At 45.5% G+C, this 13726-nt stretch overlaps 6 protein-coding genes across 6 annotated transcripts; 4 read left to right on the top strand and 2 right to left on the bottom strand.

Annotated features, from left to right (window-relative positions):
• Positions 1-57: 57 nt before the first annotated feature.
• Positions 58-2466, top strand: N7483_009234 (uncharacterized protein; the record flags this gene model as incomplete). The annotated part of the gene is made up of 3 exons (XM_057092661.1): positions 58-582; positions 635-2326; positions 2383-2466. 3 exons carry the CDS (start codon positions 58-60, stop codon positions 2464-2466), a joined length of 2301 nt encoding a protein of 766 aa, XP_056943835.1.
• Positions 2467-3697: 1231 nt separating this feature from the next.
• On the top strand, positions 3698-4057 carry N7483_009233 (uncharacterized protein; the record flags this gene model as incomplete). Its single annotated transcript, XM_057092660.1, has 2 exons — positions 3698-3956; positions 4029-4057. 2 exons carry the CDS (start codon positions 3698-3700, stop codon positions 4055-4057), a joined length of 288 nt encoding a protein of 95 aa, XP_056943834.1.
• Positions 4058-4899: 842 nt separating this feature from the next.
• N7483_009232 (MFS transporter) lies at positions 4900-6498 on the bottom strand (the record flags this gene model as incomplete). Its single annotated transcript, XM_057092659.1, has 3 exons — positions 4900-5787; positions 5843-6121; positions 6205-6498. The coding sequence occupies 3 exons, from the start codon at positions 6496-6498 to the stop codon at positions 4900-4902; spliced, it is 1461 nt and encodes a 486-aa protein (XP_056943833.1).
• Positions 6499-7094: 596 nt separating this feature from the next.
• On the top strand, positions 7095-8654 carry N7483_009231 (cytochrome P450; the record flags this gene model as incomplete). The annotated part of the gene is made up of 1 exon (XM_057092658.1): positions 7095-8654. The coding sequence occupies one exon, from the start codon at positions 7095-7097 to the stop codon at positions 8652-8654; it is 1560 nt and encodes a 519-aa protein (XP_056943832.1).
• A 693-nt stretch (positions 8655-9347) lies between these two features.
• On the top strand, positions 9348-11227 carry N7483_009230 (sugar porter family MFS transporter; the record flags this gene model as incomplete). Its single annotated transcript, XM_057092657.1, has 6 exons — positions 9348-9552; positions 9607-9870; positions 9933-10032; positions 10091-10451; positions 10519-10804; positions 10854-11227. 6 exons carry the CDS (start codon positions 9348-9350, stop codon positions 11225-11227), a joined length of 1590 nt encoding a protein of 529 aa, XP_056943831.1.
• Positions 11228-11367: 140 nt separating this feature from the next.
• On the bottom strand, positions 11368-13263 carry N7483_009229 (glycoside hydrolase family 47 protein; the record flags this gene model as incomplete). The annotated part of the gene is made up of 1 exon (XM_057092656.1): positions 11368-13263. One exon carries the CDS (start codon positions 13261-13263, stop codon positions 11368-11370), a length of 1896 nt encoding a protein of 631 aa, XP_056943830.1.
• Positions 13264-13726: the final 463 nt, after the last annotated feature.

The following is a 13726-nucleotide window of genomic DNA, read 5'->3' as shown; positions in this document are numbered from 1 at the left end:
AACCTCAACTGCTAGTGCTCCTCATGATTACACGCACTCTTACATTGAGGAAAAAGAATGGATAACCACGAGGATTCGGTTTGTCAGTCAAATCCGCGCAAACGCCGAAGACCGGCACTCTCATGCGAGCAATGCCGCCGCCGCAAGGTGCGCTGCGACCGGGAAATGCCATGTGGACCCTGCACCAAGATCCACCCATCCCTGAAATGTCTTTATGTTAAAGAAGGCAAAGCAGCACTGGATGCTAGAATTGAATCTGCTCCAGATGAGGATGAGGAGAATTCGATTCTAGGCCCGGAGACATCACAGCCTTCTAGTCAGAGCGTGGACAGCCGTCGGATAGCACAGCTTGAACGCAGCGTCCGGGCGCTGCAGGGGCGCGTACATGAATTAGAGGGTCTGCAAGGACCCGGTCGGCAGGAACCTGGATCGAAGAATGTAGTTGATGGTCATGATGGTACTCGATCCAGTCAATCGGAACAACCCCAGACGTTTATCCCACCTCTGGCTCCTCGGATCAAGAGTGATTGTGGGAATATGAAAGTATTCGGCACGACGCATTGGGCTATTGTATTTCAACAGGTGAGTTTGTCATTTTAATCTTTGGTCTTGCTATCTGATTAACCAAATCTAGTTCCGTCTGCTGCGTCAAGTCAAGAATACGGCCAGTTGGTCTGATGCTGAACACAATGAGATCAGCATGTCTCTAGCGGAGAGCCGAAAATTAAGACATCATATCAAGAATCGACAAGCACCAAGACTGGTTGATCCAGCACCGGGCTTGTTGAATGACCTACCTTCCAGAAGAACTTGCGATGAGCTGGTACAGCATTATTTCTGTACCCTCGAGCTTATATACCGAGTAGTTCATATCCCAAGCTTCTATCGCGAGTATGAGAACTTCTGGGATGAGCCTCAATCTGCGTCAAGAAGTTTTGTTTTCAAATTGCTGTTGATCCTAGCAATCGGCTCTGTCTTCCACTGCAAGCCTGGCCCATTGAACGAACTCGGTCTCCCTGTTCAGCGATGGGCATATGCAGCGCAATGGTGGTTATCTGGTCCATTTCAAAAAGAGATCGGCAACTTGGAAGGATTGCAGGTATACTGTCTACTTCTCATCTGCAGACAGGCATATGCGATGGGTAAGGAGACTAATTGGATGTCGGCTGGGAAACTTTTACGGATGGCGATTAACCAAGGATTGCATCGCGATCCTAGCCACTTCGCAACTATTTCTATCTTCGATGGCGAGATGCGAAGGCGTATCTGGGCGACAATCATCGAGCTCAATATCCAGTTCTCGATTGATTCGGCTATGCCGCCACTTATTAGTGAGGGGGACTTTGATACTCGACCCCCAGCCAATGTGGATGATGAGGAACTCGATCAGTCAATTACCATCTTGCCGCCTCTTCAGCTTCCGGATATTTTTACAGTTTCATCATTGCAAATCCTGCTTCTGAAATCTTTCCCTACTCGACTGAAGATTGCAAAAGTTATCAACGAGTGCAATGGCGCGCAAGTTTACGAAAGGGCATTACAGCTTGGCAATGGATTGACGACGGCCTGCAAGGAGATGGCAGGGCTAATGCATACCTACATTTCCCGAACAAGAAAGTCCAGATTCAAACCGACACCTTTTCACCACCGCATCATGGATACCGTATTACGGCGATTCCTCCTAAATCTCCACCGACCATTCACAATTCAAGCCTCAAAGGATCCCCGTTTCTATCTCTCCCGAAAAATCAGTCTTGATTCTGCCCTTATCATGGCTTCTTATGGAGATATTCCCATCGTCCCTGGTACAGAACTTCAGCCTTACCAATATTTCCAAAGACTCGCACTCTCCGGCGCAGGATCATTCAAAGCACATCTCTCACTAGATGTCATAATAGTGATATCCCTCGAATTAATCACCCAAATTGAAGAAGACTACTCGGCACAGCCATCAGGCTCTTCACCAATAACACCAACCGCAGTGGACCAAATCTCACAAGCAGCTCGTGTCCCACTGGTTCAGGCACTGGATCGCATAAAAGGTCATCTATACGAGAGTCTGGCAGCGGGTATTCCCAGCACGAAGAGATACTGCTTATTAGCTGGTGTACTGGCGCAGATTGAAAGTGTTCCGTTGCAGGAACAGGCTGAGTGGGCTCATATCCGTGAGGCGTTTATGACTAGTATGAATGTTTGTCAGTCGCTTTTGCAGAATTATATCCATGAGAATGCATCTGCGGACGGGGAGAAGATTCTTGGGCAATCGATGGATCAAATGTGGACGCCTGAGAGTGGGCTTGGCTCTAGTTTGAGCTCGGATCTTATGGTTAGTACCCTTATTTAAATACTTGCGAGGTATGAAGCACTCACTGACTTTTCTAGTTTCCTGACTTGGGTTTTGAGGGATTGAATTTCTGGGATCTGCCTCCTTTTGTTGATACGAGTGCATTTGAGCCACCTTTATGATCTTAGGGATCATTCAGATACCCAGATACAAATACCAAAAATCCCATGTTCAAATATTCATAGATAATCCGACCGTCTTCTATAAACGTAGTTATTCGCATCCTTCGTTTTCGCCTTGGATTTCAGGCGCCACGGCTGTAGCATTCTCCACATCCCCGCACCCCGACTCCAATTACACCGTGACTTTCTTTCATCTAAGGCTTTTCCTAGCGATCAATTATTTTAATAGGAAAAGATTCATTGTATGAATCCATCTTCTAGAGCTCTCACTGTGATAAATCTAGTTTGAACAACTTGAACCCAGATGACAACGCGTCGGCGATACACATCCAATCCATGCGAATGGTGCAGGAGTAAGTTTTTCTTACTCGAGATATAGTACTTGACTGACATCCCATTCATCTCAGATCGACATAGAAAATATATGTTTTCAGATTGGAACGAGCTCAGTTGCAGCTGAAACTGAATTGATCCATTAGGTGATGGCAAAAGGCCATGTTCTCACTGCGTAAAATCGAATACACAGTGTGAGCCATCAAGTACATCTTTCAAATTCAAGAATGCTCGCAAGAAAGATGAAAAGTTTGATTTTTCTCCAAATCAAGAGTGGGTGGATTATAAGGAAACAGGTTTGTTTGGTTCTCCTCTCGATCACCAAACTTGGCTGACCCGGAGTGTGCAGGACAACTACTCTACGTGCATACGACTCAAGATTCTAGTGTCGATGATGACACTCCTGTCCTAGATGATACTGTAATTACATCAAGGGAAACCGAGACTTTCCAACCTCATGAGCGTTCTATAAACGACTACGCTGGTCTGGGACGGGGTGACCAAGGGAGCGTTTCGAATGATTCTGGTGACAGCACAGCCACGGAGATGCGATCAGCGGGGTTTGATACTGGTGATTTCAGTCTTCTTATGCCGCAAAATGAGCCAAGTTTCCTTTCCACGACATTAACCCCAAGGTCAAACCTTCTGCTGTCACATTGCGAATTTCCTCAACAAGGAAATAACTATCCAGTTCGACCCTTGAAGGGCGTTCCAGATGGTTATACCGATTCCGCATATACCAGTTTGGAAGAGGCTTGTTTGATACGACACTTCACCGAGAATCTCGCTTCATGGGTAACTATATTCAGAATTCTTGTCAGCTCGTTATTAATTGTTCTCTCAGTTTGATACGTGTGATCGCGATCGTCACTTTGAATTGAGTGTCCCACAGAGGGCAATGTTCTGCCCAGTGTTACGGTATGCGCTATTGACTGCCTCTGCGGGTCATCTAACGAGACTTGCGGCCTGTCACGGTGAGACTAATGTGGTGACGTTTGAGAATATCAAGCTGCCCGGGCTCACTGCAGACACTGCTGTACGTTATCATGATATCTGTATCTCATATTTTATCGAGCTATCCAAAGATCCACAAGAGCAATATAATGAAGATGTTCTCACGGCAGCAACTGTCTTACGGTTCTATGAACAGATTGACGGTATGTGATCATTTGTTAATATGGGAGCATAGGATCTAACCAGTGTTAAATTAGCCCCTTCAATCGGGATAGACTCAGAGGCCTATCTCAACACTATCTAGTTCATTGTCAGCACACAGCAAAACGATTCGTTTTATGCCTACAATACCATTCAAGGGCCACTAAGAGATCATGATCTACATTGCATACCATCTGTCTCTCTTCGCCATTCTGCATGTCTGATTGCTCTGAGACAAGAGATATGGAGCGCATTTTTGAATCAACGTACTTTCCGGCTTCCTGTGTGTCCAAATAATGACTATACACAATTTGATGCAACAAATTATTTTACCTGGACAAATAGGATCCTGGTTTGGTGTGCAGATCTCCTCAAGTTCTGTTTTGGAGACAGCAAAGCTATGACTCTTGAGGAGCGAAGTGAACGATGGTTGACACTGAAACAGTTTGATCACAATTGGGTGGCAAACAAACCTCTTGAGTTCAAACCACTCTACTTTGAAGAAGCCAATCTCTCCTCTGGGAGGCCCTTTCCTGTGATTTGGTACCAGAATGCCTGTCAAGCTTTTGGTGCGCAACACATTGAACTCTCTCGGATCTTGTTAGCAGTTTCGAATCCAAAATTATTCCGCCTGGGATTAAGCGCGCGATCTGCCAACTTAGCCTTGGAAGAAGAGCTGAGATGCATTATTCGCAGGCTAATCGGTCTAGCCTTATCAAATCCCAAATGCCCAGTCATGTCTGTGGACGCTGCGGTCGGCATCTCTCTTTGTGGAGAGTATCTCTCACATCCGACAGAGCAGAAAGCGACACTGAAATTCTAGGCTGATCTCTAGTTCAATCACGCATGGCCTACAACTGCAACATCGCTTGCTTTGAAAGAAGCTTGGCAAATTCTTTCATTATCATAAATCGTGTATATCTATGTCTAAATAAATGTATCACTTTATTGCGCTTCGACTTTTCGAATCCGAATTCCACCTGTCCATCCTATCCATCCTTTTTCTGCGGGACCACGAATCAAACAGATAATAAAAGCAACAACGACAAATACCACACTTACTGACCCACTCATAATCCAGCCCTTTTCTCCGTAGACTCTATTTCCCACCGCCGTCCCCGTCAACTGCCCACAGAAAACACCAATCATATATGCAGTATTAACCCGACTTCGTGCTTTAGGCGCGACACTATAAATTGCCGTGCGGTTTGCAATCTGCGTCATCTGTAGACCAAAATCCTGCAACGCGGCCTGAAGAATCGGTCCTGCGACCGAAAATGTCCCGGTATAAGTTCCAATACAGATTCCAGCAAGCATGATAGTCAGACTGATCAGGATGGAGACCTGAGTTGCAAATTTATCAATGACATATCGAGAGTAGAAAGGACCCAGGAACATTGGAGTCAAGCCAGCCAATGAAAATAATCCAATAGTCACTGTCGAACAGTTATACGGATTCCCAGACAAGAGGAATGTGAGGGTTGTCCAAAAACTGGTGAATGTAGCAGAGAGACAAAAGCCCATGAAAGTGGCGTAGACTAGTACTGGGGACGAGATGAAAATTCTCACGATGGAAGTTAGGACTTTCACGTAAGTGATATCTGTGTTGGTCCTTTGGTAGTCTGGCATAAATGCCCACAGCAGGCTGAAAATTGCGAATTGCATCCCAAGGGCTAGCCAGTATACATTTCTCCACGATGAATATGAAGCGATTATTCCGGCGAGAAGGCGCGCAAATAGTAAACCGAGGACTAGGCCTGAGCTCACGATTGATAGTGCCGTTGCGCGACGAGCTGGTGGTGCGAGGTCCCCAACTAGGGGTAACATTATTTGCTAAGTCTAGTTAGCAATGATTGCAAGCGCTCACTTGAATAACTGATTGACGTACCGGAGTAACAGTGGTCACTGAAGACAAGAAGTTTATCGCAAGGAAAACATTAAATGAATCTGTAATGCACAGGCCAATCCATAGTGCAGCAGTGATAAATGTCAATAGCAGAACAAATGGTCTTCGCCGGATTAGATCTCCGAGTGGACAGAGAAGAATAAGTCCCACTGCATAACCAGCCTGGCTACACGTTGGAACTAGCGATGCCCGTTCATGAGATACATTGAAGTACCCGGCTAGAGTATCTTCAAGTGGTTGGGCATAGTAGAGATTGGCAACCTAGAAGTTATCAGTATTTGCATACATAGTCTTCACAAAGTGAAATTTTTCGGGGATTTATCTCCAATAACATTTGAACATACCGTAAACGTTCCGGCAAAAGCAAATAAAATATTCAATGGCATTCCAAATGTAGGTGGATTGTCTTTATCCCATCGACACCATGGCGGAGCCCAAAGCAATGTATTAATAAGGACTTTCCAAGGACTTCGTGATGTTGACGACTTTGTCGAATTTGTAATACTTTCATCGGTCTTCTCTCCGACATCCTCGGCTTTTTCAGAGCGATGAGAATAGCATTGAGGACCGGTTTCTTCATCGGGCACAGTAACGATATCAGAATTTGATACCTCCCTCTCTGAGCTAGCAGCACCCATTTTTGAATCAAAAGCCACAGATAAAGTGATGTCAAACGAGCGGGGAACTTTTTCTCCATTTTCTCCATTATCTCTATTCAACTCGTGTCGGGTCGGGGTATTAGTGGGTCACTGCATGGGTCTGATATGGCCGAAAACGGCTAATCTCTCAACCGATGACATCTCATACGGGGATTCAAATTGCATGGGGTTAGAATTGGAGAATACAACCAGTCAACCTCTTTTATTAATGATAGAAATAATTTACCTGGTTTTCAGGGCGAGTATTGATCCTTGGTTAGGTGGAGGGTGTTGACCTTGGGGTCTGGATCTCGTACCCGGCTAATGAATCGGGTTAAGGGCGGAATTATTGCTGTTTTAGTCTCCCCGCGTCAAGTAAGAATTTCCGCTTATACTCACAAAGTTAGACATTGAGATTTAACACTGTGCTTGAGTATAATCATGATGATTGTGATCTACAAGGTGGAAATTTTACCTGAAGTGAGTTTCTCACAATGTAAGGTCCAGTGGTTTAAGTAGGGAACAAGAAGACATTTTGTTAAGAAAACATCCAAATCCAAATCTTTTACCTGATTTATTCTCATCTCTTTATCAATATGCTACCAGTCGCTGTAGTCACCATTGCTGCAATCTATCTCATTATTTCATGGCTCATCTGGCCTGTCATACAATATTTCCGTGATCCCAAAGGTCTTCCGAAGTATCCCACATTCCACTATCTTTCTGGAATCACAGATATTCCCTACTGCATCCTTAGTGTATCTGGTCTCCGATCCAGAGACCTGACAGAAGCACATAAAAAATCACCGATCTTACGTATCGGTCCAAACAATCTCTCCTTTGGAGGTTCCGATGCAGTGAAGGATATCTATGGTCATTCCACTCCATGTGTCAAAGACCTCAAGTATACAATCACAGCAGGTTCTCATCCGAGCTTATTTGATGTGTCTAATAAACCAAACCACGCCGCGAAGAGGAAGAGGCTGTCAGCTGCCTTTGCTATTAAGAATCTGGAACGATGGGAGTTCAAAGTTGCCCGTGCAACTGAGGGTCTCATAGTTGCATTTGACCAACGATGTACAACGCCTCTGAAGCCTGGTCTACTCCCAGAATCGCAAGACCTGACTGTTGATTTCAATAAATGGATCAACCTCTTCACCATTGAGGCAATAAATAACATCGCTCTCTCCTCTACCCTTGGACTCTTGGAACAAGGTGACGATTTGGTGACAGCGCAGAGAAAAGACGGCACTACTTATACAGCGCACTATCGTAAATCCCAGAACCAAAGTGCCTTCGCTACATTCCACTTTGTCTGGCACTACAAAAATCTTGAGCTCTTTGCATGGCTCTCCAAGTTTCTTCCATTCTGGAAGAAAGTATGGAAGGATGCTGAGCCGTGGTCGGATGTCATACATCATCAGGCAGTCACTCGTCTCAACAAGTACAACGCAGGTGAGAAGTTGGACGATTTCTTCTCTGCGCTCATGGATGATAAGAATGGCGTCCCTCATAATTCCCAATGGGGCGAAATCAATGGAGAGATTGCTGCTATTATTGATGCTGGCGCAGATACCACAGCCATTGCTCTAACTCAGATTCTGGAGCTTTCGATCCGTCACCCAGATCATTTGGCTACTCTAAGAGAGGAGTTAGATAGCGTCCTTGCACCAGATAATATCGTCGCGCCATATGACACTGTTAAGAACTTGTCATTTCTCCGTGCCTGTCTTGATGAAGCGCTACGCATCATCCCTCCCACCTCGGCGGGTCTTCCTCGCCGGACTCTCCCAGAAGGCGCCATGATTTTGGGTCAGTGGCTCCCCGGGAACACAAGTGTCTCTATGACAATCTATACAGCACACCATAATGCGAGTATTTTTCCTAATCCGGAGGAATTCCAACCTCAGAGGTGGTTAAATCTTGAGGATAGGAAGAGAATGGAGCCGTACTTTATTCCATTTTCCACTGGAGCGAGAGGGTGTATTGGGCGGAACATCTCATATTTGGAACAGACTGTTGTGTTGGCTTCTATTGTTCATCCTTACGAGTTTGCACTTCCTGCTCCTGAGTGGGAGTTACAACGATTCGAGGCGTTTAATCTGCTTGTTGGTGAAATGCCTATCAAGATATGGAGAAGGGAAATTCCTGTTTGAGATTATTCGCTTACTTACAAATTGGATCAATAAATCTTGTGTTGGGGGAGTAATCCAACTTTATTCCATTCTATAGAGTCAGTCTCAAGTAGCTAAACTGAAGGAATGTAATTATTCTACAGAAAATAAGACGATACCAAGTATGATAGCCTCTGTTGAAAATTAAAATGACTTCCTGTACTCAAAACGACCATCTGATTTCCGTGACCAAGTATCCTTTAGTGATCATCATACAATATCTCCAGCATGATCTCTTGATTAACACAAATAGCCAAGACAAGGTGCGGCCCGATACTCAATAGCCGTGTGTGAGCAGGAGCGCGGTCAATTGCCAACTATTCAGAGTCAGTGCAGGAGAGAGGAATGGTGTTTCTGTAGCCAGTCAGAATCAACATTTTGTGAGCATACAGTGCCCAGCCACCAAATTCCCGTCGATCATTACGAGATGTGGCGCTGAAGGTCCCACTTTTGGTCTGTTTTTGGCAATTTTTCCGCATTCCTCACGGGGAATATCTCTGGATCTGGGGAACACACCTAGTAAGCTTCTTGCGAGGGGATTATCATGATAGTAAACTTCTTATGAGGGGAATATTATCATATTTGGATGCTATAAAAGGGATCTAGGAACTACCCCAGATTCCCCAGTTTTCACTATTCCCCACATTTCATTTCATTTATCTCTCAGTTCTAATAATGGCAGACCAAGCTAAAGACGCGACACCGATTGCCGACAAGCTTTCTTCTTTTGCTCATGATGAGCATGTTGATGATGATGCACCAAAATTTGAGGCTCTTGATATCAGCTATGATAATAATGGTATCAAGGGTATCCTGAACTCCCCTTTTGTCTTCGGCGCAGCCCTGTTAGCTTCATTCGGGGGCTTCTCTTTTGGATATGGTATGATGAATCCCATATATTTGCTTCTGTGCTCTCTCTTACTAATTAAAATAGACCAGGGAGTTATTTCCTTGATCTTGGTTATGCCACAATTTACCGATCAATTCCCTGAAGTAGCTTCAAGTTCACCACATTCAGGGTTCAACAAAGGCCTTTTAACTGGAATATTAGAGCTGGGAGCCTTCATTGGCTGTATAGCCTTCCCTTGCTTGGCAGACAGGATATCCAGAAAATGGGCTATCAGTATCGCTACAGGATTCTTTTGTGTTGGCGCCATTATGCAAACCGCATCTCAGACATACGACACCCTTGTTGCTGGTCGCTTTATTGTGGGATTGGGGTTGGTACACTGGCGATGGGTGCTCCGTTATACATTTCAGAAATCGCACCTCCTAACTTGAGAGGTTCCTTGATGGTTCTCGAATCAGTTAGTATTGTCATTGGTGCCATTGTGGCTTATTGGATTACCTATGGTACAAGGTAATCTTGACCGTACCATATTCCTCTCAGCTTATGCTAATATAGACTCATATTAAAGGGCTATAAATGGCGATTGGGCCTTCCGATTACCCTTCCTCCTTCAAATGATACCAGCTCTTACTGTTGGCTGCGGCATTCACTTCTTCCCATTCTCACCCCGTTGGTTAGCCCTCCGCGATCGAAATGAAGAGAGTCTCGAGAGTCTAGCTCGGCTGCGACGACTTCCTGCAACTGATGAAACCGTCCAGGTAGAGTGGAAGGGTATTATAGCTGAGGATCGATTCCAGAAAGAGATCCTTATACAGGAGCACCCAGATACCGGACCTATAATGATGGAAGTGAAGCAATGGCTTGATCTGTTCCGTTCAAAATATCTAAAGCGAACAATTGTCGCTACTGCAATCCCATTCTTCCAGCAGGTAAGTTTTTTTTTTTAAAAAAAAAAAAAAACTTTAGGCCTGTTGAAACTTGGCTAATTTGAATCAGTTCTCTGGAATAAATGCCTTCGTTTACTACGCCCCTACATTCTTCTCCAGTCTAGGTCAGACCTATAATAAATCACTCATCCTATCGGGAATGATTAATATTTGCCAATTGATTGGCAATATTCCAATCCTCCTATACTTTGACCAGATCGGTAGACGGAGAATTGCCATCTTCGGCGCCTTCTTGATGGCTATCCCTCATCTAATTATGGCCGGAATTTATCGCAAATTTAGCTCAAGCTGGCAGACTCATCAAGGCGTTGGGTGGTTTGGTGTTGCTTTGATCTGTAAGTACCAACCAATACCATTTGAAGGAAAATCGCTAACTGAGTACAGATGTCTATGTCCTTGCATACGCACTCTCATATGGACCCCTAGGATGGGTTCTACCAGCCGAAGTCTTCCCAAGCTCGAAGAGAGCTAAAGGTGTTGGTCTCGCGGTAGCTGTGAACTGGCTTGCTAATTTCATTATCGGGGTAGTGGTTCCGCAGATGCTTGAATCAATTGGATGGGGTACATTTCTATTCTTCGGACTTTTCTGTGTCGCTGCTGGAATTTTCTCGTTTCTGTTTGTGCCGGAGACTGCGAATCGGTCTTTAGAGCAGATCGCGGCTATTTTTGGGGATGATCTTAATGCAGAGGAAGATGGACTTCGTCTGAGGATTCAGATGGAGGTTTGGGCGGAGACTAACACTCAGCATCAAGTTTGAGAAGATTCGTAGCTTGTTGAATGATAAATGAGATGATTGCCGGGATATTGTATTTACCGGCCTAACGCCCGCGCTATGTACATGAATCAAATTTTGAGTATAAAACAGGTAATATGCAATATGAAAACATAAATGAGTGTTTAGGGTATCCATTCCGTTGCTGGACGTTTCAGGGGGTGTCCGGCAGAGTTGAAGACATAGTCATCCAGATTCATGTCATCTGGATCGCTGAACATGAGGTAGAAGTATTTCAGAGTTTCGGACATCCATAGACTGTCCATGGCGTCGATATGAATTGGATCAAGATCTGGAGATGTGACATCGGCCAGAGCGGCGTTTCCATTGATGATTTCCGTGGTATTTTGAATTGATTCAAACATTCCCCATGCAGTATCGAGGAGATCTTCGCGAGCACTGACCCGGTAAAGAGTGAACATACTTTCGATAATCTCCGGTCGCAGATTGTAGCGAGTATCAGGGACAGACACGAATCCCTTCGGCAAGTGATGGTCACGGATATATGCGTCAATATCCAGATTAGGATCTGGCTCGGGTCCTGTGATCACTCGCTTTTGGACCTCCTCTTTCCAGACTAATTCATCCCAAGGACAGGTAGTTTGGGATGCACATGGCACTGTATCATATACCTCCGGCATTATACCCAGTGGCATAGAATGAGCCGCCCAGATACAGCCATCTACAAGCTTTGTGGCAATCTTGCGATGAGTCGGGATATTGAAAACTGCTCCGCCCAGCGCAAAAAGCCCACCTGAGAAACACCCGCGATAACGAACCTGGCCTTCCAGTAACGTTCGCGACTTCCCATTCTGGGTCTGCAGCACATGAACAGATCCAGGAAGCAGAATATCTTTCTGATCTGGAGTCATGGGGCGAAAGAGATTGTGTCCGGCAGCAGTAAGCGTAGCACGCTCGTACATTTTGCGATACATGGGGAGCCGGCCTCCAAGTAACAAATAGGCTTTGGATAGTGTTTTATACAGAGAGTCCGCTTCAGCGCCCAGCGTGAAGAGATCTCCATCGAACATTTCAGTTCGCGCATTCAGCACAGAAGGCCACAGGCCGACAAGCCGAGTCACGTCCTGTAGCAGATTGAATTTTTCCATGACTAACTGAGCAGCGTCGAAATATTTCGGGTCGCCAGTCAATTGGGACAATTTGGTAAATTCAAGAATATAAGATCCAAGCTCAGAAGGAGATGTCATCTCCTCCGCAATCTGCTCTTCCTGTCGCGCGGCTCTATGCAGATCCCAGTGAGTGATCGGCATGCGATTCGGGGTGTCGAACGCCGCATAAAGCATGTCGCCCACTTCAATGGCCTTGAGCAGTAATCGACGGTCGGAACTTAGATCATATGCGCCTAGAAGACCACCCAGGATTCGGATATTGACTTCGTGGGTGTTAATCTCCGGCGAATGCGTTTCTTCGAAGTTGATCTTCATAACGGTCGCAACCGCTTTCGTGAACTCGTCGCGCATCCCCATGATCCATAATGTGTCGAGATTGTCCACAATTGTTAACCCCCATCCGCCCAGACCATTGATAGGTAAACCACTGATGGGCGCAAGCAGATCAGTCTCCCAAGCTAGCGACTTGTATGAATCCCAGCAGTTTTTGAATGCTTCCTTAACCGCCGCCTGTCTGCTCTTTTGGAAGAAGGTTGTAATTTGAGAAAAGCTCGATCCACCCGCTTGGATCTTCGGTATTTCTCGTAGCGATTGTAGAGGTGGGAGGAAATTGGGCGACACAGGGAATCGTAGGGGCAAATTCTTCCATATTGACTCGTGAGGCGGGTCATCTGGCGCTTGCTCGCTGGGTAGGACGGGTTCTGGGGGAGGTTCGGGAAAGTCGGGATTTGCGAAACCGGGTATAAAAGTGTCATCTTCGTTGGTAGCAGTGTCTGGCGATTCTGATTGAGTGGTCGCTTCATATGATGATGATCGATTGTATTGATAGAGAAAGAATATCATAGATAGCACCAGGAAGTAACCCAGCCATTGGCGTCTAGTTCGACTCATGTCGAATACGAACTGAATCTTAATTTCATGTACTGACGATCTGGTGTTTTTGGTTCAGCATCTTCAGTAAGGAGTTGCTCAATGCGTGGTGGAACACATAGGAGACGATCGTAGGATGATCGGATGATCACAGGGGAGGATAAAGCGAGTTGGTTCTCCCCGCGACCTGCAGCTCGGGCGGAAATCTATGCATTATTAGTTAATGCAAGCTAACGTTTCCGTCGTAATCGCTGCCAAGAATAGTCCATGGATTCCCAGACAGTCCAATGGAGCAGTCTATCCGTACTTATTAGGCATGGCGAGTGGCTCCTCGAAACGCGTCGTTCCAATTCTCTCTCCAATACGAGCGGCGCGCTGACGACGACTTCTTGGTATTGCTCCGGCGGAGCCGCTATCAACACTAGACAGAGTGACTAGAGCAAGTTGGGCCCATCAATATGCCTCGGTTTAGAATTAAGCATTT

Source organism: Penicillium malachiteum, assembly GCF_028827825.1.
Source record: "Penicillium malachiteum strain IBT 17515 chromosome Unknown utg000004l:1.0-4883003.0:1.0-4884900.0, whole genome shotgun sequence".
In the NCBI taxonomy this organism is placed as follows: Eukaryota; Fungi; Ascomycota; class Eurotiomycetes; order Eurotiales; family Aspergillaceae; genus Penicillium; species Penicillium malachiteum.
The sequence above is the reverse complement of the archived record's forward strand: the minus strand, read 5'-3'. Positions and strand labels throughout refer to the sequence as shown.